The sequence below is a fragment of the Octopus sinensis genome, linkage group LG1 (assembly GCF_006345805.1).
Source record: "Octopus sinensis linkage group LG1, ASM634580v1, whole genome shotgun sequence".
Classification (NCBI taxonomy): Eukaryota; Metazoa; Mollusca; class Cephalopoda; order Octopoda; family Octopodidae; genus Octopus; species Octopus sinensis.
The window spans coordinates 22,871,904-22,898,860 of NC_042997.1; the positions used below are offsets into that span (position 1 = coordinate 22,871,904).

The following is a 26,957-nucleotide window of genomic DNA, read 5'->3' on the forward strand; positions in this document are numbered from 1 at the left end:
TTCTATCGGTCTCTTTTGCCGAACCGCTAAGTGACGGGGACGTAAACACGCCAGCATCGGTTGTCAAGCAATGCTAGGGGGACAGACACACAAACACACACACATACAAATACACATATATATATATATATACATATATACGACAGGCTTCTTTCAGTTTCTGTCTACCAAATCCACTCACAAGGCATTGGTCGGCCTGGGGCTATAGCAGAAAACACTTGCCCAAGATGCCATGCAATGGGACTGAACCCGGAACCATGTGGTTGGTTAGCAAGCTACTTACCACACAGCCACTCCTGCGCCTGTACACCTGTTATGATTGTACACTTAAAATTTTTTTTGTGCCACATTTCTCCTCTAACTGTATAAGAGTGCTTATCGCCATCATCATCATTTAACATCCTCCTTCCATGCTGACATGGGTTAGATGGTTTAACAAGACCTGGCCAGGCAGGAACCTGTGCCATACTTCTGAATGTGTTTTGGCATGGTGTTTACAGCTGGATGCCCATCCTAACACCAACCACTCTGTAGAATGGGCTGAGTGCTTTTTATGTAGCATGTCAGTTTTGGCATGATTTTATAGTTGGATGCCTTTCTAAATGCCTATCACTACCTTACAGTGTGGACTGGGTGCTTTTTAAGTGGCACCTGTACTGGCTTTGCAAGATAAAGAGTCTTTGAGAGGGGAGGGAGCATTGGAGGAGGTGATCTTGTGTCAGATGATGAAAGATTAGAATGTGAGAGAGAGGCAGAAACAGATATCTTGCTGTAGAGGAGGTCCATGGTTACCCAGCCAGAGAGAGGGAGAGAAAGAGACCAAGAGTTAACAAGAATAAGGGTAGAAACAGGTTTGTTGCTGTAGAGGAGATACATGATTACTCAGCCAGAGGGAAAGTGAGGGATGGCAGCAAGTGCCAGGGTATACTTGCGAGGAATGGGGATCAGGGCATAGATGGAATGGTAGAGTAAGGAAGAGGGAGATGAATTGTGGCAGGTGCTGGCAGGGTATTGCTAAGGAGTCGGGAGTGGGAGAATGCAGTGACTGGAAAGAATCTGGGTATATAGAGGGGGAGGAGACAGGAGGAAGTGGTGATGCAGTGAGCAGGGTAGTGAGGACTGAGTTGGGGGTGGGGACTACTATGACTGGTGAGAATCTAGGTATGTAGAGGGTGGTTGCACCGATACAGTGAGCAGGGTAGCAAGGACTGGATTGGGGAGTAAGAGATAATCATAGTGTGTGAAGAGGAAATGTGAGGAAGAGAAGAGAAACACTTTGGGATGGGAAGGAGGGTGGATTAGGGCAGAGTGAAAATTGCAAATTTCAAAATTGGTAACCAAGAATCGATATTTTTATTCTTTTATAGGTTTCAAATGACAATTTATAAAATGTTTATCACTCAACATTTGTTTTATTCTTTTAATGTATAATGGAGAAACTTATATATTTATAGATTTTTCTCTTCATCGCGAGATGGCATTACCTTAACACAGCAGAATGGTGTCTTTCGGACAAACTGCATTGATTGCCTAGATCGTACCAATGTTGTACAAAGTATGTTAGCCAAAGAGTCATTACAAGATCAGTTAATTGTAAGTATGCAAATTTCATTCATTTTGTCTTTAAGCAAGTATACAAATGTCTTCAATTTTCTTAAAAACATTTCATCCATGTTGAAGAATGATTACAAAGATTTTATCTCTTTTTAGGAAATGTGATACTTGTTCACATGACAAATATGGTGTTAATTATAATCATCTTCAAACATCAATTGATATCAGTCTACACAGTTAACGCAGTTGGTGTTACAACCCAATGTGTTATGCTGTACAGTTAATTGACCTGGATTTTATTCTTTTATATCTTCCTATAATCAACAACTTATTACATGAACTGGGTGTGTTGTGCCACCATCACTAAGAGAGATTATAATCATGATAAACCACAAGTCTTTTAAAACTAAACACTTCGTCCTCCATGTATCACTTGTAATTTAGAGTGGCTTGTGGATCCATTTTTCTCCTCTACATGAGTGTTTTTTTGTTTTTTTTTACATAACCAATGCCATTAATGGACTACTTTGACTACAGGACCAAAAACAATGATGTAGGTTGTTACCTGAATAAAAGGAGGGAAAGGAGGCTTGCATAGCATGAAGTTCATATCTTCATCAATGTCTTGTAACAGTAAGAATGATTTCAGCTATCTTAGAGTACAGAAAAGTATATTAGTTTTTCAAGAGTTGAACATAATACTTCACTGCCTCTCTGTGAGAACACATCCCTTTCTAGTAGGATTTTGGCTTTACAAAAAGCATATTGTTTTGTAATTCTGTATGTGAGAAACCTGATTAGTTCCTAATGTATATATCTATGATACAAAAATGAGAATTTAATTCACAAAATGTCTTTACTACAGTGAGCATCTTTTCTGATTTGACTTTCGATGTTGGGGTAGTTTTCACTCTTTAATGGAAATGAAGCAGCCTTTCATTGCAATTATTCAAATTATTGTATAATAATAATGAAATTATTATATATTGTGTTGCATTTAAGAAAAAATTGTATCAAAAACATTTCTTTCTTTGTTACAGCATGTTGATATTAAAGATAAAAATCATGCAAATTTTTGCACCCTCTGCACATGCATATGAAAGAGAGAGATGACACAAATACAGTGTACTTATGAATCAATATGTGTACATAATCATATATGCTGACACCTTAGGCAAATATCTACTACTCTCACTCTAGATCAACCTTGCCTTGTGAGGGGAATTTGTTGACAGAAACTGTATAGAAGCCTGTTATGTCTTTGTATGTGTGTGTATTTGAGTGTAATTGGTTGACAAAAACTGTATAGAAGTCTGGTGTGTGTGTGTGTGTGTTAAAATAATAATAATGAAATTATTGTATATAGTGCTCAGGTGCACTACAACATGTCAAAAGTGCATGTAAAGCATATGCAGTGATGTACAAATGTCTGGAAAGTGAACAGTGTATGAGTCAGATATATGCTTGCATGTGTATGGAGGGGAGAAAATCGGGTGTAGTGTTGGCAAATCTCAGGAAACATGGAAGTTTTGAAGGATGCAGTGCTCCGACAACTAACAAATGATGCCGGCAGTTTGTTCCATACTTCAGCAACTCTCAGCGTGAAAAAATGTTTCCGAAAGTCATGGGAGCTGTGCTATTTTCTGACTTTGTAAACATGTCCATGGGTGTTAGACAGGTGGAGTTTGAAAAGGTGCTCAGAGTTATTGTTTGTAAGATGGTTAATAATTTAATGTAGACATTCCACAGTTTTGCTGTCACCATGTGAGTGAAAAAGTGATATGATGTTTACATTCTTAGTTCACATTACTACTGAATACTCTGAACTTTCTAAGACTCATGAAATAAAAAAAATATCAAAATTAGTCCTCATCCAACCCATCCAAGCATGGAGCATACATATTACTCTTTTATATATATTTACATTTGTGCACACAGACACACACACAAACATACTTGTATATATTACTTCTTTATACATGTTTACTTGCATGCATACACATACAAACACACATATGCACACGTACATGGGAGTAAATTTAATTTGTAAAATTTATCACTTTTAGCTTGTAGTATATTTTTTTTCCTCTGCTATTTTCTTTTACATTTTATGCACTTTATATTTGTAGTATCTTCAGGTTTTACCCCCAGGAAAAGATGTAATGGATTCTCAAAACTTTTCATACATCTTTAAAAATGGTAAGTAGATTTTATAATTAAATTTCTTGTATTTTGGATGAACATTTTCTTAGAGATAATATAGTTTTAAAAATTTCATGTAATTGCTCGTATATATTTGCTGACAGAGGCAAATTGGCTGAGTTCCTTTCAAGTGTTGGGCCTCACGGAGGCGAGGTGGCTAAGTTCCTTTTGAATGGGCCTCACAGAGGTGAGGTGGCTGAGTTCCTTTTGAATGGATCTCACAGAGGTGAGGTGGCTGAGTTCCTTTCGAATGGGCCTCGCAGAGTTGAGGTGGCTGAGATCCTTTCATGCAAAGTGGCTGAGCATATTTCGAATGTTGAGCTTCACAGAGGCAATGACCAAGACCTTTGACATTATGTCGTACTTGAGAAGATCCATCAAGCCAAGCAAAATTGGAGTCATGACAGATACTGGTGTCACACAAATGGCATCTGTGCCAGTGGCATGTAAAAGCACCCATTACATTCTCAGAATGGTTGGCATTAGGAAGGGCACCCAGCCATAGAAAACCATGTCAAATCAGACTGGAGCTTGGCACAGCCTTCCAGCGTGCCAGCCCAGTCAGACTGTCTAACCCATACCAGCATGGACAATGGATGTTAAATGATGATGATGACCTTTTGAATGAGAAGTGCATATTAATTAAGTTTTGGTATAATTTCTTATTTTAGTGTGGGCTGACAATGCAGATATTTTATCAAAGCAGTATGCTAGCACAGGTGCATTAAAAACAGACTTTACTCGGTATGTAAAATTCAGTTCATCTATTATCCAAACTAACTATTCCTTAATATGTTCACTATAAATATTTTTAATACACTTACCACATTCATTACTCACACTTGATTTCTATAGACTAAGTATGATGACATGACCAACTATCTTTCTAAGTTTTCTTTTACCATCTGCTTATCCAAACTCCTGATCAATACTTTCTATTTTATTTACACTGATCTTATTGTGATTTATTTTATATTTTATTATTACAAGGACTGGTAAACGAACTAAATCTGGCTTAATGATGGATGGTTTAAATTCACTAATCCGTTATTTCAAGAACAATTTTAAAGATGGATTCCGACAGGTAATTGATAATCTTTTATTAAAGTACTAAATATAGTACTGTAGTTTATTCGAAGCACTGTTGTTTTAGTCTAGAATTAGTTGTACTGAAACCCACATCTTCTCTAGACATGACAGGAAATGTAGTAAGAATAAATGGATAGAGAAATTCAAAAGATTGCTTTGGTTCTATGGTGTGCATGTGTGTGTATGTTAAAGCTTGTTTTTATTTCAAGTTATATATCAAAACAATTTAACACTATACTGAAGGATTCCACACTACTTTTTAGTTGAGTTCATATAACTTTTTCAAGGAAAACGTTGATAGTAACTTTGAAGCTTTGGTTTTCGTTTGCATTTATGGCGGTTTTCGGTTATTCTACCTTAAGCTTTCTCTTAGGTTATGTTATTTATTTTGTCTTTTCTCTGAGTAAGGGAGAATATAATGATTCAACGTCACTTATACTCAAGTGTTATCATTATACCTAAAAACCCTAACTACAGTTATAACATCATAGAGACATATACGCATGGAACGCTATATTAATGACATGTATGTTGAATATTTAATCGTGTCCTTTAAACCGCTATAAGAAACATAATTCAAAGATTACAGAAATGCATATTTATCTATGCTCAGTTGAAAAACAAACGTGAAGAGAAACATTTTCTTTTTAATTATTTTTTATTATATAAATATAACATTTCATATTATTTACAATAAGAAAGATAACTTTGTCATGAAGAAAAACGACTATAAATTCCTTAGCTAATTTCTTCTTTCTATCTAATACATTAACCAACAAATCAAAATAGATTTGTGATTAACTTAGACATGGCATAAAAATTTACCAATGTCTCAAAAGAGTGAGTGCCGTGGAGTTATGTGACAACCAACGAACACTGAAATATCTTCCAAAATTCAGGGTTTTTATAACTGCTCAACTTGACTAAAAAGAATCGAAATCCATGACAGGCATTCTTTTCGAAACTTCTAGAATCTTTATATGAGCAGTTATTTTAACCAATGGAAAGAAACGAAAATGATAATTCTTCGGCAATACGACATTACGTCATATTGCCATTTCGCGCCACATTTCAAAATGGCTAAAATGGTTATTGCTACACATTCATCAGACTGATGAAGGCAAACAAGCCAAAACTTCAAAGTCACTGTAAAACTGTTCTCCTGAAAAGTGTGTGTATTTGGGTTTGTGCATGTGTAAATATATAACTACACAAAACTGTTGGTGATTTCTTTTCTTTCTTTGGACTTTTCCCTTTCTCCATTCCAACAAAGAGTAATGCTCAAAACATCAAAAACTCTCTCTCTCTTTTTACTGAGCTTCAAACTAATACATTCCTTGTGCATGACCTTTTGTTGTCTGTTACTCTTATTTGACATGGTTTCTACAGCTGGATGCCTTTCCTAATGCCAGCCACTTTACAGAGTGTACTCAGTGCTTTTTATGTGGCACCAGTACCAGTAAGTTCACCAAAGTAACTTGCAAGAGAAGGCACCTCACCCACTCAACTGAGTGAGGAGTAGTATTGAGGGAGATGGCTTTGTGTCAGGTGAGGAGAAGTTTGAGTATGATAGAGGGATATAAACAGGTGTCTTGCAGTAGAGGAGATACATGGCTGCTCCGGTTGAAAAAGGAAAAGAGAGCGCACAAGAGAAAGAAAAGTGGTGAAGTTGATGTATTGGGGTGCATACTCAAGTTACAGGGATGGGTGTATAAATAAAGTGGTGAAGAGGATTGGATAGAGTAAGTGGGTAGGTAAGTTTGCAAGAGTGTGAAAGGAGAGTTGGAGAGAAAGAGGAGGGTGTGCAGTGAATGAAGATGAATGGAGGGAGCCAGGTAAGAAGGTGAACTGCAGGGGAGAGAGACTCACTAGGAACAAATTGTGTGCAGGTAAATTCATGAGAGTTTGAAAGGAAGAGTGGTAGATAGAGGAGAGGGGATGCAGTTAGTGATGAATATGGATGGAGGTCAGCTAATGGGACTCTAACCAAATATCTATTGCTTTTGTATCATAAAAATATAAGTGCTCAATAGACCAAAATGTTAGATGAGTGTGTAGTCTTTTGTTTGTCACAATGTAATGTAAACAGAATTTTGTATACAAACCAAGTTTTTGTTGACTGTACACAGCAGTGGATTAGAAGAAATGATCAAAAGTTGGTGAATTGCTTAAATTGTGTTTTCAGTTAGCCATGTGAAACTCTGACATCAATTATGTGATCCGACAGTCTGTTTCAAAGTTCATGAGAGAGTGTTTGTTCATTTGTCAGCTGGTTGAAATACATACTTTTCTTTTGCTTAAGATTGAAGTGGGATGGCAAAAGATATGCAAAGATCAGAATTATTCAGTCTAATCCAAAACACTTATACCTTATCTAGAATTATCTATGTAATCCTGGCTGTCTCTTCTCTGATCTCCAAATGTATTTTGAGAGTGCTGTGTTGTTTTCCAAGTGTCAATGGCAGTTTGGGCTGTTGTGCTGGTGTAGGCAACTTTTGAATAAGCATTCTGTGAGGCCTATGTAGCTGGTTGATGTGTTTATTAGTGGAGACATCAGCACGGTATATAATGCTTTTATTTTAGGCATTTACCTTTGCATGTCAGCTACTTTTGGTCTTGGATTATAGCGTTTTTGCATTGCTGTCTTTTTTCTCTACCTTTCTACTGCTATTACATTGTCTTCTGCTCCTAGTAGCTGGCTCTCATGCTACCTATACTCACCCATTACCGTCATATTCGTCTCTCTTCATATTATCACCCATGTTGTGTGTCCCCCTTATAGGATCCAGACTAATCTCTGCATCCGACTTTTCTATAACATCAACCCTCTGGAATTTCCACCCTGCATATGTTTTTCTTGATGTCATTGAGTTGCAACTGCTCAAGAGAAATGCTAACCACATTGATCTCACAAGTTTTAAAGAGTCTGCAAAGTCATTAGGCACAAGCCCTTTCCTCCAGATTAATCTAATTAAAAAAAAAAGAAGAAAAAAAAATTTTACATGTTCTGCATGTAGCTTTAGCTCTCCTTTATGTTTTGCTTATTGAAAGCTGGTGGAATTTGTGTTCTTTCAGAAAGTGCTGATCTGAGTGAAAAAAATGTTTGGCAACACTCATCTTTGTGTAATATTGTGTCACACCCTTTCTCATCATAAACAGCATAAATTAAAACCCTCAGAACAGCTACAGATGGTCTTTACCAGCCATCCTACAACGTACATACATAACAAAGCTACAACTGCATCCTAAAGATTAGCCTTCTTCAGGGCCAGAAAATGCTTCAATTCCTAATCTCTATAAAGCTCAAGTAAATTTCACATTGGGGTAACCCTTCCTCTTGTACTCATCCACACTTGACTGCATCCAATAGAAAATCTTTTGACTAACTGATTAAAAAAAAAAAAGACTCCCTTCCCAACACACTACAACAGCCTCTAATTTACATAGCACACTATGAACATCAATGGAATTTGTATCCTTGTGGTACCAGTGCCGGTGGCACATAAGAAAACCATCCGAACGGGACCGTAGCCAGTACCGCATCGACTGGCCTCCGTGCTGTGGGCACGTAACAAACACCATCCGATCGTGGCCGTTCACCAGCCTCGTCTGGCACCTGTGTCGGTGGCACATAAGAAAACACCGAAAACACCATCCGAGCGTGGCCGTCTGCCAGCCTCGTCTGGCACCTGTGTCGGTGGCACATAAAATCACCCACTACACTCTCGGAGTGGTTGGCGTTAGGAAGGGCATCCAGCTGTAGAAACACTCCCAGATCTGACTGGCCTGGTGCAGCCTTCGGGCTCCCCAGACCCCAGTTGAACCGTCCAACCCATGCTAGCATGGAAAGCGGACGTTAAACGATGATGATGATGATGATGATGACTACCCAAGTCCCATCCTTATTCCTTATTCTCTTTACCCCTACTGTGTCTCACTGCTCAAGCATCATTATTTCACCTAAAACTTTTTACCACTGAATGTCAGCCCTCCGAAATTCATTTCCTAACCATGTTTTCCTCTACAGATGTTAACTTTGAGATGCTCAATGTAAATATAGACTGTATCAATCTTACAAGTCTCTCAGAGTTTTACAACAGTCATGAATACAGCCCAACCTTCTGATTAAGCCATAAAAAATACCATGTTATATTTCTCTTCCTAATACTTTCAGGAGGATTGTTAATTGCTGTTGGTGAATACTGAATTTTTTCTGATATTGCTGCATGTTAGTGTCAAGAGTACTCTTTGACTTTGTTAACATTCTTTTCATCAGAGGACAATGTATTTAACTTCTTATTAATGCTTTTTGACATTGACATATATTGGATAATGTTGGGTGGATAGATGGATATTTGGTTTTTGACAGGCTGGTAAGATTTCAAGTCATAAGTTTTTTTGGGTTTTTTTTTGTTATTTGCTGAGTTTTGATGAAGGGCCTTTGCAGAACCTCCTGCACCAGTTATATTGTAGCCTTTAATGTTCCTCTTGAAGCTTTACAAAATATCAACATTGTATACTGTTAAGTTTGCTTTGTCTTTCATCAGCAGATCAAACTGGAGCTCACCCAAATGCTGTCTCTTTAACTCGGTCAAAATTGATATGTCTAGGAGGTGGCTCTCACTTTTGCCATTCAAAATCATATGCCCTTCCCCTTGATACACTCATCTTGTTACCTAAAGAGTTTTTTTCTTTATTTCCTTGAACAAGATAGGCCTAATAGTTCACAGATTTTTTTCCAGTTCTATCAAAGTTATTCATAGGGACATGGAAATTGCCCATTCCATTGTTCTCAATCCTCAAGCATCCTTGCTCCATGGGATAGATCTCTTGGCATGCATGATGATATGCAGGTCTTTCTTTGTTGTGTTTATATATATTTTGTTGTATTGAATGGCTTTTATAAAATCTTACCTTAGAGATGGATAATAGTCAATGACATTGAATTGTGTAAGGTTTCTCTTTGTTTATGAAAGCAAACTATACATGAAGACACACTGCAATCATTACAACTTGCAGAGTACGTGAAATGCACAAACATATACATGAAACTATATACAAACAGTGGTATTGTAACACAACACACTTAAGACAACGCACACACCTACAAATGCCTAAATATACTTCTCTCATACCTTGCTCATACAGTAAACCATGACAATTTATACTTCTCATGCATGCACAAACATTGACATTATCATACTCCAGGAATTAAACTCTTCTCTAACCATAAAATGCACCATACCAAAATAGCTTCCTATTTGCATAGACAAATAACATTCAGCAAACAATGTGGCTTCTAAACACTAATTAGCAATATTAATCTCCATAATTTCAAGCAACCTGTATAAATATGCATCCTGGCAAACATTTAGATAACTTGTCTCAGGTCAGCTTCCTATATGCTCTTGGTTAGAAACCAAAAAAGACAAGTTACTACCAAATAAGCCCCTATATTCAACAAACAAACAATAGTAATTCAAGTATGTTGGCTGCAGCTTACAACCATTATGGATGTTGACACTGACATGCAAAATCCAAATGTTTTAGTAAGCACCAAATACAGATTGCAAGCAACAAACTCAGGCAAGTTGCTTCCAGCACATGTTGAATGTCTAGCCGCTGAAACATTGCTGCCAATATAACCAGTTTTTTTTTATCATTCTATTGAGATCATTATCCTTAAGAGTTTCTATCATTCTAATACCTTACATTCTTGTGTCTTGGAGAAATTTCCCATTCTTCCATAAAGAATGGGAACCTTCCATTCTTTATGCATTAACATTTTTAATAATTGTAATATTTATTTTTAAATTTCAGGATTCTATTGATTTATTTCTTGGAAATTATCTTGTTGAAGAACAAGAAGGTATTACAAGACCCTCTCCTTTAGTGAATGATCGAGATTGGAAATTCTATGCAGTAAGTTTTTTTTTTTTTTTTTTTTTTTTTAAATCACTGATTTTTTTCATTTCAAATCATCATACAAGCAGGGTTGTCATTTTCAGTGTTCCATGAAAAACATTACTGATCATGGAGAAAGATTATCTTGCCTGTAAACAGGTGAGGGTTAACAATAAGTAGGGCATCCCACTGTAGAAACATTGCCTCAACAAATCCCGCTTGACCCTTGCAAGCACAGAAAAGTAGCTGTTAAATGATGATGATGATTATATATATTCTTTCAGTTTCCATCTATCATATCCACTTGCAAAGCTTTGATCAGCCTCAGGCTATAGTAGACACCTGCCCAAGGTACCACACAGTGGGACTGAACCCAAGGCCATGTAGTTGGGAAGCAAGCTTATTAACCATACAGCCAAGTCTGCACTTTATTTATTTGTATATATTTGTTGATGCAGGCACAGCTGTGTAGTTAAGAAGTTCCTTTCTTAACATGGTTAGGGCCTCAGTCCGACTATATGAACATCGTTGGTTGGTGTTCTATACAATAGCTGCATATATAATACTAACGTTTCTTTAATATTCCAAAATATTGAAAAAGGAGTTTTAAATAGATTTATTACACTTGCTATATGAAATGAATTGAAAAAGCTTTCACGTATTGGAATCAAAACAAAAGAGTAGATTCAAATGTGACCTTTGAACTTTATCCCTGTAAAGCCAATGTTAATCAGTTTGACTTTGATGTGACTGTACTTAAATAAGTTTACCCTTAATTTTGCTATTCAGTTTCTAAAAAGCACCCAGCATATTACGTAAAGTGGCTGGTGTTAGGAAGGACATAGAAACCACAACAAACAACTGGTGTCTGTCCAGCTCCTGTCAAACCATCCAACCCATACCAGCTTGTTATTCAAATCTGGATATTTTATTAATTTTTTTCATATAGTTTTCAGGTTTTATTTTGAGCAGTAGACACTTAGGTTTTGGAAAAAAAAATTAATTTTAATTGAAAGTTTCTTTTTTAAATCATAATCTTAATAAACTCAAACACAGCATTTTAAATTTCCAGAAAGTAAAAAAAAATCAAAATTTAACCCTTTAGTGTTCGCATTATTCTGCCAAAATTAATCCTTTTTCATCCACATTGTTTTGAATTAATCATGCATTATCTTGTAGCTAGGAGATTTTGATGAGGTAGCTGTTAATTTTTAAAATGGTATTGTAGGTTTGGTGTGAGAGACCAGATATGGCCAGTTTGCACATAAAACAAGCAGAATACTTTTGGCCGGATATGGCCAGTTTAAATGCTAAAGGGTTAAACCAATCCATCTTGTTTTGTATGTAATTTTGAAGGACATAAATTGTGTTGGCATTCAGCATGTATGTGTCGTTAATATCTATTTATATATAGAATTTCTGTCTAGATGAAAATAAAAACAGTATTTCATTGCTACAGGTGTAAGCTTTGGTTTTTTTTTATCACTTCATATCAACAATTATGAGCAAAATTTAGCTAATTTCTTTACTGTATTTAGTTAAATATTGACTCAGGTTGTTTCTTGTTTTGCTTAATAATTCAAAAGTAGAATGTAAAACTGAAACAGAAGTGGCAAAACAACAAAATGTACTTAGTTTCTGTTTATACACTGCCATGTACATAATTAGTGCATACGTGCTGACACAAAAACATATACATGTTAAACTTTTACTTGTATTTTGGTGTGTTCCAGGCATGACCATTCAGTGTGTATACTGTTTAATATATATGTAGAATACATCATTTAGTATAATGTTAAAATCATTTGATAAAATAGAATAAATTTTCTTTATATAAACTGTGTATATGGCGTAGGAGTGGCTGTGTGGTAAGTAGCTTGTTTACCAACCACATGGTTCCGGGTTCAGTCCCACTGCGTGGCACCTTGGGCAAGTGTCTTCTACTATAGCCTCGGGCCGACCAAAGCCTCGTGAGTGGATTTGGTAGACGGAAACTGAAAGAAGCCCATCGTATATATGTATATATATATAAGTGTGTGTGTATATGTTTGTGTGTCTGTGTTTGTCCCCCTAGCATTGCTTGACAACCGATGCTGATGTGTTTACGTCCCCGTCACTTAGCGGTTCGGCAAAAGGGACCGATAGAATAAGTACTGGGCTTACAAAAGAATAAGTCCCAGGGTCAAGTTGCTCGACTAAAAGGTGGTGCTCCAGCATGGCCACAGTCAAATGACTGAAACAAGTAAAAGAGAGTATATGGCAATGCCCCTAGGAAAAATAGGTGGCACATAAAAAGCACCCAGCATATTCCGTAAAGTGGCTGGTGTTAGGAAGGACATAGAAACCACAACAAACAACTGGTGTCTGTCCAGCTCCTGTCAAACCATCCAACCCATACCAGCTTGGAAAACAAACATTAAACGATGATGATGATTTTGTTCCTATATATAATGTACTTTTAAGTTGTTTTAGTTTATTAATGTAAGGCATTTTTTTTATATCCTTGTTATTAATGATAGTTGAGATATTTGACACATTTCACCTATGTCTTCTTATTGAGGTTCTCCCTTTCAAGTTAAAAGATTGAAAATTAATTGTGTTACTGCACTATTCTAATTTATATTGCAATTTTAACACTTCATTTAGATGGGTATGAATTCACCATTAGGTGTCAGAACTGTGTAGTTTAAGAACTAGAAATAATTTAGCCGTAAACAACTTTTTCAATGAAAATGCATTTATTACTGAAAATTATCAAAGTAAGATTTTACCTGGTTCAAAAGAAAATATATCTAAAAATTATTGCCAATGATTAGCTTTGCCTTCAGAGGGAAATACTATCAAAAAATGTATTTTTAATTAACAGCCTAATTACAACAATGTCTAAATCAGTTTACAATGGAATTTTATCATCATTGTCATACATCTACTGTCTATGCTGGCATGGGTTGTCAGGTCATTGCTGATCTCCTAGATGGATCGGAGGAGTAGATCTCACTCATAAGTTTCAGTTTTGGCTTGGCTTCTATGTTTGGATGTCCATCCTATCACTAACCACTTTACAGAGTGTGTTGGGGGCATTTTTCACAGTATCAGCATCAGAAAAGTTGTCATGTCGTTGACAAGACTAAAAGGATTACTCAACCTCACACTTAATTAACGAAGTGCAGTGGGTGCTTATTTCTGAAAAACATGGTGATATTTCTAAACCCCATAACTAACCTCTGTTTTGAAAAGTAAGGAAGAAGAAAGTGTGATCTGATTATAGGCATGGCTGTGAAGTAAGAAGGTTGCTTCCCAGTCACATGGTCCCGGATTCAGTCCTGCTGCGTAGCACCTTGGGCAAGTGTCTTCTATAGCCTTAGGCTGACCAAAACTTTGTGAATGGATATGGTACACGAAAACTGAAAGAATCCTGTCATCACCATCATCATCATTGTTGTTTAACATCCACTTTCCATGCAGGCATGAGTTGGACGGTTGACTAAAGGCTGGCAAGCCAGAAGGCTGCACCAGGCTCAGTCTGATCTGGCAAAGTTTCTGCAGCTGAATGCCTTTCCTAACACCAACCACTCCGAACATGTCATGGGTGCTTTTTACATGCCACTGGAATGAAGGCCAGTCAGGCGGTTCTGGCATTGACCACATCATATATGTTCTTTTATTCTTTTACTGGTTTCAGTCATTTAACTGCGGACATGCTGAAGCACCACCTTTAGTCAAAGAAATCAATCCCAGGACTTATTCTTTGTAGGCCTAATACTTATTCTATTGGTCACTTTTGCTGAACTGCTAAGTTACGGGAAGTAAATGTACCAACATCGGTTGTTAAGCGATGGTGGGGAGACAAACACAGGCACACAAACATACATATATATTTATGTATACAATGGGCTTCTTTCAGTTTCTATCTACCAAATCCATTCACAAGGCTTTGATCAGCCTGAGGCTATAGCAGAAGACACTTCCCCAAGGTGCCACACAGTGGGACTGAACCCAGAACCATCTTATTTCTTTATTGCCCACAAGGGGCTAAACATAGAGGGGACAAACAGGGACAGACAAATGGATTAAGTCGATTACGTCGACCCCAGTGCGTAACTGGTACTTATTTAATCGACCCTGAAAGGATGAAAGGCAAAGTCGACCTCGGCGAAATACTGCTAAGCATTTTGCCCGGTATGCTAACGTTTCCGCCAGCTCGCCGCCTTCTTACCACACAGCTATGCCTGTGCCTATGTGTATATATATTACATGTGTATGTGTGTGTCTTTGTGCCTGTGTTTGTCCCCCACCACCACCACTTGACACCAACTGTCACTGGTGTGTTTATGTCCCCATAACTTAGCAGTTCAGCAAAAAGTGAGCGATAGAATAAATACAAGGCTTATAAAACAAATAAGTACTGGAGTTGATACATTTGACTAAAAATTCTTCAAGTCACTGCCCCAGCTTGGACGCAGTCTAATGACTGAAACAAGTAAAAGGTAAAAGATATAAAGGCTAGAACTGACTGAACCTACATTTTGTAATTTCCTTCTTAGCAGAAAGATTATGTCTGGAGAAATATTATTTTGATTCTGTTTAAACAGAAAGGTGGAATGTAATCCAATAATAGTAATATCCTGGAAAAGGAGTATATTAGAGATTAAAGGATGCTTGGTTAAATTATAAAAGTGTATTAAACAAAATACTTCAAGATATGTTGAGAAGAAAAATATTCAGTTTCTTTTTCTGTATATAGAAGAAGCAAATTTCAAATGTCAGTTTTATCACACTACGACAAAAGTGTAATTAGACAGACATCTATAACCAGCTTTCATAATAGCACCTGGTATATCTAATACAAATAAACCTAGAGTTTTTATTGTGTCTGGGGAGAGTCATTTTCTTTTTGTGCCTTATAATGTAACACACTTACCGGTAAAATTTCCACTTATTTCTTATTTTTATTTTCCTAAAATTTTTGTTGCGTCTTGCAACCTTTTCAATAGTCTTGACTCTGACTAGAGTTTTTAATTTGTCAAATATAGGATTATATGCTTTGTTCATTTAAATTTTAAGTCCTTCTTTAGTATATATGTAAGAGGAAACAACTCATCCATTTCAAGATTCATAAATCCATAGTTTTGAGTTCTGGAAATTAATCAATGCTTCCATCTTAGGTTAGATTAGGCATATATGGTTTTATATACTGCACAGATAGTTTTGGTTAATTATATACTTGCAGTAGTATACATCAGGAGGTATAAATCAAAGTTTGGTGAGATTTATGTTTTCAGAGTTTTCCAAAAATAGTTTGGCAAAGTTTGTCATCAAAGCATGTATCCGGATTCTATAAATCTCAATATATCTGGAAATTATCATGAGATTTTTTGTATACTGAAAGAAATTACTTCTAAGAAGAAAATGACTTTTATCTATCAGGGTTGCTGAGCCAAGTTTTGTTCTTTCAGAGAGTAGTGTCTGTCTAAAAAGTCACTTGTTATCATAAATTTAATTTGACCTTTCCAGTTGATGTAATCTTTTAGTGAAGGAATCAAAGAATGCATAGCAAATCACACCCTCACATCTGACTTCAGGAGAATTAATTTAAATGTTTGTATGTGTATGTTAATATGTTTATGTTTATATACTTGCCACAATCTTTGCAACCTTTTAGTACCTATTTTTAGGCCATGGATAACTTGTTACTCTCCTTGTCTCCACACTGTCACTCTTGCCTTCCTTTTCATACTCTTTTCACTTGGATACTTGTCCTTCTCTTATTCTTCTCTCATGTTTTCCTTCTCCTACACATTCTTTATACTTATATGCTTAGTGCTATCACAAACATTTGTGTGTTTGGAGATGGAGTGTTCTCTCTAGCAAAGGATTTTACTCAACACATCAGTACTATTATCTCACCACAGCTTATATTAACTTACATAAATTTGTGACCTCAGCCAATGACAATCTTCCTTTATCAGTGTTAAATTTGGTGCCTCACTAGATCCCTGTCCATATTCCTCAGTTGATGATGCTCCACTCAGTTGCTCTGAATGGCTCTGATTGTTCACTGGTCACTTCCTGGTGATAGTCATGATGACCTTTACCCAGGTTGACCCAACAAGGAAGATGGCTGCTACTAACTAGAAACTGTCTCAGTCATGTAGAATTATCCACCAGTTAAAATCATCATCTATGAACATCTGTAGGAAAATGAACTCTGAGTGACCTTCCAATACCAGGCATGACCCTGATGGTGGACATGGTGTTAAGAATGCTCATGAACTTTATTGATATAGGTTGGGATATGTGGTGCATCAGTCACCATAGCCAACACTAGTGAAAGTTGTCTATAGGTGATGAAGATACCAATGATATATTACTAACATATGACTTAATAAGCAACAAATACAACAGCCTCTTTCTTGCTATAAATTCTCCAGACCATCTGCTGCATTTGTATTATTTCCTTTATCTCATGCCACTTTAATTATATGTCTATGCTAAATTTAAATTATATTTGCTTTAACATTTCTTATTTATATCTTTTCACTTCATCTCATTTTCACTTCACCCTTTATTTTTCTTCTTAGATTCTTTTCTATCTTTTAGTTATTATCCATTACACTACAAATAGTTTGATTTATGTATCATATTTAAATACTACTTTGAAACTGATGTTGTGATATATAATGATGATCAAAATCAGAAGTATGACAAGCAAAATCCAAATTCGTTAAAATTCTAAAAAACTTCTTGTATACATTATATAGCTATGAACTGTTTTTATTTTCTCCCTTCCAATTAACCTAATTGCTAAGTATGAATGTTTAAAGAGAAAAACAACTACACATTTCTCATTCAGTGTTTAAAAAATTTTACAAAAACTAAATATGGCAAAAAAATTTCTTTAATTCACAGAAAAGTGAAAGCCTTTTTAAATTCCAGTAATTTCTATATTTGATATCATTAGATTAACTTAATAAATTGTAATGTCTGCAGAATACTGATTCCTATATATTTCAAAATGTATCAAATATTGGCCAATGGATATATTTAAATCTATAAAGCATTTAATAAATTAGTTGCAATTTATAACATTCTCCATATATTCAGTATTTTTATTCTCTTGATGCTACTCAAAGTTTATTGTCCTACCTTTCTTATTTCCAGCTATTTAGCTTGACTGATGTATTCAAAAGCTTTGCCAAATGCATATTATTCACTCACTTCAGCTTGATTTACTTTAAAAATCAATAATATTAGTCTCCATTCTTTGATACAAATTGACCTATAATTTTTGTTACTTCATTTTATTACCATCCAAATTCATTAACTATGATTAGATATCTTGAAGCATTACAACCACTAGCGCATTTATTATTATTATTTGTTGTGCCACATAAAGGCACCCTGTGCCAGTGCCACATAAAATGCACCCATTGCTACATATAAGGTGCCTAGTACACTCTCTGCAGTGGTTAGCATTACAAAGCGCATCTAACTTTTGAAACAATACCAAAACAAACAGTTGGAGCCTGGGCAACTCTCCAGCTGACCAGCTCCTGTCAAACCATCCAACCCATCCCAGCATGGATAACATGTTAAATGATGATGATGATGATAATTATTATTATTATGATGTTAAGGTGATGAACTGGCAGAATCATTAGCATGCCTGGCAAAATGCTTAGCAGCATTTCTTCGTTTTTACGTCCTGAGTTCAAATTCCACTGAGGTCAACTTTGTCTTTCATCCTTTTGGGGCCGATAGAATAAGTACCAGTTAAATGCTGGGGTCAATGTAATCGACTTAACCCCTCCACCACCCTCCCAGAATTGCTGGCCTCATGCCAAAGTCTAAACTTATTATTATTATTATTATTAATAATAATAATAATAATAATAATAATAGGGTGGCAGAATCATTAGCATGCCAAGCAAAATGCTAAGTGGCATTTTGTCTGTCTTTATGTTCCTCAGTTCAAATTCCACCAAGGTCGACTTTGCTTTTCATTCTTTCAGGGTCGATGAAATAAGTACCAGTTACACACTGGTACTTGTTATTATTATTATTGTTCTATTTATTTAGCCAAAGGAAAGCCATGCCCTGGAACTTTGCAGGCCTTCTTAGACAAGTAAGATCAAGTGTCTGGGATGGTTGCATATTGTTCAGTTTGAAATCTTGTTGGTCAATATTTGTAATGAGGGAAAGGAAAGTATTATAAGATGTATTATCTTGAGAGGAAAGTTTCTCAAAGTATTTATTGTAGTGTTTGAGGTAATAAGAGAGGATGAGTGCTTTGGATCATCTTAAGAAGATATAATTTGAAGCTTTATAATTTAAAGTAGTAATAGAATGTACAGAGAAAGAGGGAAGAAGACGTCTGTAAGCTGTAAGCATATCAGTGAGTGAGGCTACACAGTCAGTTTGGTTGACCTTTTCTTAAATGCTATCTTAAATGTTGGTGTATCTAATCACTCGCATCATCTCAAAAAACATTGGTCGACACATTAATGTGGACTTTATTTGATTTTGAGATTAAGTGTTTTCTGTTCTTGAAGAGAAAACTTAGTATTTAATGAATTTCTACATTTGTAGTGATCAAGAAAGATCATCAAATGATGAGTTGCTTTAAAGGGTTTTAGATGTACATTTTGGACGAGTCCAGAGGTGTGTAATTCCAAGACTGCCTCATTGATTATATATAGTGATTGTCTGTATTTATATATTCATTTAGTCAGAGGAGAGATATGCTCTGTTAACAGGAACTTGGAATATTAGGTTGTAATGTCCCCATTGGAAAATGTTTTTGAAGTTTATGTTCATAGAAGCAATGCAAACCTGGCAAACAAGATTCTTCTCCTTTATTTCTTGTTTTAAGCAGCTCAAGCACTGCAATATCCTTTTTTTTAGCAAAAATCTTTACCTTCTAATTTTTCATTTCTCTCACTTCACTTCTCTTAAAACTGCTGTTATTTCACAAAACAAATATCTCTTGTAATGAATGCAAGATTAGGTACTACTGTTGCCATTTAATACATAGCAATGTCAATCAGATACAGATAAGTAGATTTAACTCTTTAGCACTTAAATTGGTCATATCTTTGCTTTATTCTGAAAATGACCAGATTCAGCTTCTCCCACCTACCCTATAACATCATTCTAAAAATAAGTAATTATATCATTGAAATCTCGAAGATCTGAGATAATGCATGAATAATTCAAAACTGTGAATAAATAAAAATTGTATTGGACAGAGTCATCTGAATACTGAAGGGTTAAGAAACAGTTCATCTAATTTCTTTCACATAATCTTTTGGGTTTTTTTTAAATGTTTAATTGCAATGAAAATGGTATGGTACTAATGTGTTATTGTACATAGCTACATCTTAGAATTTTTATTCTTTTAATCTTAATTTACCTGTCATCTTTGTAGAATAGTGCAGAGCAAGTACTAAGTAGACTGATTCAATGGACAATATGAAATTCTATATACTTGATTTAAATAAATTACTGTATTGTAGTTTACAGTTGCTTCATTTCTAATGGTACCATTTTTAATTGAAAACTTGATTTTAGTCTATCTTCATCAATGAATGTAAAAAATGATTTATAAAATTTTATGCAACATCTTTTAATACATTTTTTTTTTTCAGTTGCCAGCCGTATTTTTTGTTTCCTTCGCAATGCTTGTTATTTGTTTACTTTTGCCTGATGGTAAGTTTTTCAAATATTAAATTTTTTTAAATGCCAAATTGTAAGATTCTTATGTGTTGGTTATTTTCATTCTTTCACTTTTAATGTTTAAAGTATCCATAATTTGCTATTTAAATGTTACAATGATGGGAATTTTTTTTACTATTGAACTATAGGTCATGAGTTTAAATTCTGGTTTAAATGTGTTCTTGTGAAACCACTTTATCATCCAGCTTAATCTTTCATTCTTGAAAACAGACATCAATTATAATTCATGATTGAGTAACTGATGCTAAGAACAGCTTCTAGTTGTTAAAATGCCTATTTTTAAAACTTTATTGTAACTCCTGCTGAAATTTGTTTCTGTGCATCTATAATATCTAAAGTCATTATCTGTCAGTCTGCCAGAGATCCTACTGCATCTTTTGTGTATCTATTACTTACATTTAAGTAGTGTATACTAGTCCCTATCTACTTCCTTCCTACATATCAAGCAAAACCACTTCCAAAATAACACTGGGGTTGTCCATTACTAACAAGATCTAGACTTCAGAACATTCTTCCCGGTTTTGAACTTTTTCTGCAACTCTTTAATGGATTCTGCTCTTAAAACAATCAACACATTGAAATTCTGAAGAGCATTTAGTCTTGATCTCCATCAGAGAGATAACACTTCACTAAACTCACTATCAATTGTATCCTTAGTCCTAGTACCCTTGTCCATAGCTTAACACTCGCAAATCTTTCCCTTGAGAGTAAGAAAGAGAAAGAAAGTGAAGTCAACAAGAAGAATAAGCTCATTAAAAAATAGCTTATTTCAAAATTTAGTTTGTGTAGGCATACAAATGAATAAGAAAAGTGAATATATAACATGAGAAGCCATGTTTCATTGGGAGATAAGCATTTTAGATTTTAACCTATCACAGACAGATGCCTTTAATTTTTTTATAGTAGAGAAATTAAAATAATAGGTATATTTATTACCTTCTGATGTTGAACAATATTCTTCTAGGTTACCAGTGGTCCTACTCAAAACTGGTGTTCACATCATTAGAATATTTCATTACACAAAGTTGATATACTTGTGATATGAGGAGGTATTGAAGAAATTTTTGTTTTGTATGATGTTGCAAAACTTGGTGTAATTTTACATTGTGCAATAGCATCCACTTCAGCATTGGTTTCAAAGTAAATAATACAATACATGACTGTTCATTCAGCTATTTCTGCTTTACAGTTTTCTGGATCATGAAACATTATTCTGTATCTATCTTCATTTACTACTGCTGTAATTGTCTATGACATGAAAAGTTGTTCTTTCTTTCTCTCTCTCTCTCTCTTTTTTTTTTTTTTTTTTTTTTTTTTGGTGGGTGCCACTTAATTGAGCTAGTATTCTTGTGTTAGTATATTTATTAGATCAAATATCATTTTAGATTGTTTAAAAACTTCTATTGAATTTGAGTTTACTCATGTCAGAATGTATACTTTGAATTGCTTTCCTTTACGTAATCAAGAGGGTACATTCACACATTTTATATTTTAAAATTCTTACACATTTTCATCAAAATAAGATCAAGATATCTGATTGTGTATATAATGATGTCTACTCCTTCTTCAGTGTTTGTTATAGGAATGATCACTAAAAAAACAAAAGCAATAGATAAGCCAAACTTATGTGCAATTTTACACTTTATTTAACTTATTTGTAACTTAATGTCTCTTATACTTGTTTATTTTTTATATTTATCTCTATATTTTCAGAACATGCCACGGAACAAATATTATACATATTTTTCTGGGGTGGCTTTTGCATTTCATCAGTGTTGGCCATCTATATGTTTGGAGAGGTATTTGTTGATGCACCTCGTCTGGCACAAGCAAAAGTACAAATAGACTAACAGTGATGGTACTAATTACATTTATATGATGAAGATGACAATGGGCAAGATGATGACGATGACGATTTTTCCTCCCCCAGTCCATTGTTATTTCAGATACTGTAAGAATACTTAAAAACAATTTTTTAAAAAAATCTATTTCTAGATAAAAGTTTTTACAAAACTATTATATTCATTTATGAAATCGTAATCAAATTAACCCCTTAATTATTTCCCCTTTCATAGTTATTTAGACTTATCACATTTGAGAATATATACAGACACACACACGTGTGCGGTATTATACTTCGATAGCAGGAATCAGTGGTTAAAAAATTCTGTTGTCCCTTTCTTGTTATCACCCTTTTGAAGCATTATACAGAATTATCATTATGTAATGTAATACTCAGTAATGTTTGTGTCACATGAAATTTTTTAAAATGTCCTTAGCATAAAGGTTTTAGGTCTCAGAATCTAGAAAAGCTAGTTTCAGATAAGCTCTGTAGTAAAGATATTTGAAATGAATTCCAAAAATTCATACATATGCATTCCGTTCATTGACATCATTGCTAATCTTGTTAGAAATATTTTGTCACTTGATTATAAATAAAAAAATATCTTTGTTATTTATTGATGCTTATTTATTAATCTTTATTCATACCTCAGTTTGAAATGCATTAATAAAACGAAGGATTTATAATTATATTTAATAACCAATTACAACCAAATTAATTATCTCTATAAACAAAGTACATTGAAACTTGAACATTGTGTTAGAAAGCAATTTGCTTTTACTATCATTGGTGCTAATCCCCTAAACCTAAATCACAATGTCTTTAAAACAATATTGAAGAGTTATAGATACCATAATTGAATTTTTTTTTTAAATTCTAACTCCAACAAGTATCCAATGAAAAATAACACTGGAAAAGTACTTTCTATGATTCAATATAATTTAGATTTTCAATGACAGCCTTTTGTTCTAAACTGAAATAATATGATTATCAAATCGTATTTTAGTTCTGTACATTTTTTCAATTGGATAAATTATTAATTAAAATTTGCTCTCTCATCACACAAAAATAAATTGCACTTACTGCAGTGTAGATCAAACTAAATTTTTAATTATGTCTTCATACATGATATCATTATATTTTGGTTAGCACTTTGAACTCTAAATCCAATGATCTGAGTTCAAGTCTTTGTATAACCTAGAAACTTAAATTTCTCCGTCCAACCCATGCAGTATGGAGAAGCGGACGTGAAATGAAGGTGATGATTTTATGTGTGTGCGTGTGTGTGGATATGTACATGTGTGTATACACACACACACACACACACACACACGAAGAATTGAAAACATAGTAAGACTTTTTAGAATGTAAAGGCTGTATTTTAAAATTGGTCTAAAAATATTTATAGATGATGAATGTTATTTACATAGGTCATTGGTACAAGACTAATTACTTTAGTTAACATCTGTTAAACTATTGTAATGCACATTTTTGCACTGAATATTGTTAATATCAGCTGATGTTTATATGTATGTATTATAACATTGAAAAATTGCTTCTACTTAATCTACATTTTATAGAATAAAGATTTCTATTTGGGCTTCAACAAAATCAGAATCATTCTTTTGTTCATCGTGTGTTTTAAATTTATCTAACTCAAGAATAGACTATTGTTTTCCTAAAAAGTTAGAGATCTAGGTAAGTTATCAAAAATTGAAATCAATAAAATAATATTGTTCTGTAAAAGCAAGAAATTTGGGAAATAGTTATTTTCATTTACCAAACAACAATCATCAGTTAATACTGTGTATATTTTGTCATCAATAAAATGTGTTAAATTGATATAAGTGACTTTCAGAAAAACAATAAACTAATATAGCTGTGTTGTAAGAAGTTTGCTTCTCAACCACCTGATTCTGGGTTCACTTCCACTGTATAGCACCTTGGGCAGGTGTCTTCTGTTCTTATCTAGGGTCAACCAAAGCCTTGTAAATGGTTTTTATAGACAAAAACTGAAAGAAGCCCATCGTATATATGTATATATATTTATGTATGTGAATGTGTATTCATGTTTTTTATCTGGCTTGATTACATCCTCGTAAATTAACCGACCAGCAAAAGAGACTGTTAAAATAAGTGCCAGCCTTTAATTAAAAAGTAAGTACTGGGTTTGATTTATTCAAGTAAATCCATCAAGGCAGTTCCCCAGCTTGACCACAATCAAAGTAAAAAATAAAAGCTATTCAAAGATTGTTCACAAACATCTACAAAAGTTGTAAAATGTCAGTTTCATAGATTTATTGATTTTTAAATAAAACACCTGTTTGCATATTGTTAAATTTTATGTCAAATGTGTTATCTGGTTAGTTACTTGTACTGACATTAAGATAAGCAGTTAAGATTATAGCACAGATCAAATAGTGAGATGGACACCTGAGTTAGAATGACATTTGGGTAACACCTGGCACTAGTTGTTATTTTAATGTTATGATGAAAATTTTTTAAACAGGTTAAGGTGTTGTGTTTCACGTTATTTGTAATGATTATTTCACCATTTAAACACATTATAAAATAATAAAATGGTATTACAGTTATAAAGTTTTAATCTCAATGTTAGAAGAATTGCATCAAACAAAATGTATTTTGAATAAAAAAAATCTGAAACTGAATTGATTATCAATATATGTAATGATTGCTTGAAATTTTTCTCCAGAGCTTAAACATAAGCTTCAGATATATCAGTTTACTATCAAGATATTTGAGCTGTGGTTTCAGTCATTACTTAGAATGAAGGGTTATGTACAGCCTAAGGTGAAATAAACATCAGAGATGCTTTGCCCATATAGAAACTGCAGGAACTACATGGAAATTTTGCCAGCTCTTATAAACCCAATGCAATACTGGAAACCCTTCCATATCATTAGCAGGTATCTCAGGGTCACAAGCATTTCACCCCTTAGCTTGTAAACTACACCTGAGTAGGGTAGCAAGGACTTAACTTTGCTTGCAGAAAGGTTCCAGTTGTGGTCTCTTATCAACTATAGCCACCTTAAGGTTGTTACAGTTTAACACTTTAGCGTTTAAACCGGCCATATCCAGCTTATCACACCTACCCTTCAATTTCATTCTAAAAATGTACGATCACATCATCAAAGTTTTTAATCTAAAAGATATTGCATGATTAATTAAAGACAGCTGTACAAACTATGTAGAGGGATGCTGTTAGTAAGGTGAGTCACCAATAAGTACAGCGAGGAATTTAGTGTATAAGTAGGAGTTCACCAGGGTTCAGTTCTTAGCCTCTTTATATTTATCATGGTCCTTCAAGCTATTACTGAGGAATTTAAGACTAGCTGCCCTTGGGAGCTCCACTATACTGATGACCTTGTTCTTATTGCTGAATTGCTACCAGAACTAGAGAAGAAATACAAGTATAACAGCAAAGACCAAAGTATTGATAAGTAGGAAAACAGACAAATCGCAGATCCCTTCAGGGAGATGGCCCTGTTTAATATGTAGAAAAGGTGTCAAAAAACTCCATAAGGTATACTTAGTGCAAGCTATGGATACTTAAGAGTGCAGTGGTATCATTGGATGATTAACAGAGAAGGTAGTCTTTACATGTGGCAAATATGCTGGTACATTAAACACCAGGAATGTAAAAAAAATAGACTCTCCCATATGCCAGTGGGGATCACTGGAAGTAGTAGACAGTTTCCATTTTTCTTAGGTGGCCAAGTTAGTAGTGGGGGTGGTTGTTCCAAAAGCATACCTTCTAAAATAAGAATAGGCTGGGCAAAGTTCAGAGAGCTACTATCTCTCTTAGTAATGAAGGGCCTCTCCCTCAGAATGAAAGGCAGTTTATACAATGCCTGTGTATGAACAGCTGTGCTATGTGGCAGTGAGACATGGCCTTTGACTACTGAGGATATGCAAAGACTTGAAAGAAATGAAGCTAGTATGCTTCATTGGATGGGTAATGGCAGTTGTACATATAAAACAGAGTGTAAGTGATCTGAGAGAAAAACTGGGTATATGTAACATCAGATGTAATGTGCAAGAGAGAAGACTGCATTGGTATAGTCATGTAATGCCTATGAATGAGGAACAGTTGCATCAAGAGGTGCCAATTTCTAATTGTTGAAGGGGTAGATGTGGGACAAAGTGGTGAGAAAGGATCTACAGATGTTGGCACTCACAGAGAGGATGATAGGGGACCAAGACTCCTGGAGGGTTGCTGTGTTTGAAAAAACATGTCAAGCTGAGTAAAAGCATGGTTGTCCTTACATACAGGCTCATCCCCTGCAATCTTCTCCAGCTGAGCATCCCTAATCTTGTGTGCTCATAGGTGCTAGGGCCATGTAAAAAGCACCTGTGCCAGTGCTGCATAAATGCACCCAGTACACTTTGTAAAGTGGTCAGCATTAGGAATGGCATCCAGCCATAGAAACCATACCAAAACAGACGAGAAGTCTGAACAGCTGGTCAGCTCCTGTCAAACCATCGAACCCTTGCCAGCATGGAGAACAGATGTTAAATGATGATGATGATGATGAATGTAAAAGGGTTAAAGAACTCAACTATCCTGTAATTTTCAAATCTGCAAGCTAAATGTAAATTCTTACTTCAT

At 34.8% G+C, this 26,957-nt stretch overlaps 1 protein-coding gene across 1 annotated transcript in view; it reads left to right on the plus strand.

Annotated features, from left to right (window-relative positions):
• The window catches only part of LOC115209241 (phosphatidylinositol-3-phosphatase SAC1), a 69,042-nt gene extending 46,095 nt beyond the window's left edge, over nucleotides 1-22,947 (plus strand). The window contains exons 12-18 of the mRNA XM_029777525.2: nucleotides 1,455-1,593; nucleotides 3,684-3,753; nucleotides 4,428-4,500; nucleotides 4,747-4,840; nucleotides 10,666-10,767; nucleotides 20,397-20,457; nucleotides 22,198-22,947. Of these exons, the coding sequence (XP_029633385.1) occupies nucleotides 1,455-1,593; nucleotides 3,684-3,753; nucleotides 4,428-4,500; nucleotides 4,747-4,840; nucleotides 10,666-10,767; nucleotides 20,397-20,457; nucleotides 22,198-22,334 (676 nt within the window). The 3' untranslated portion in view covers nucleotides 22,335-22,947. The remainder of the gene's footprint in view (nucleotides 1-1,454; nucleotides 1,594-3,683; nucleotides 3,754-4,427; nucleotides 4,501-4,746; nucleotides 4,841-10,665; nucleotides 10,768-20,396; nucleotides 20,458-22,197) is intronic.
• Nucleotides 22,948-26,957: the final 4,010 nt, after the last annotated feature.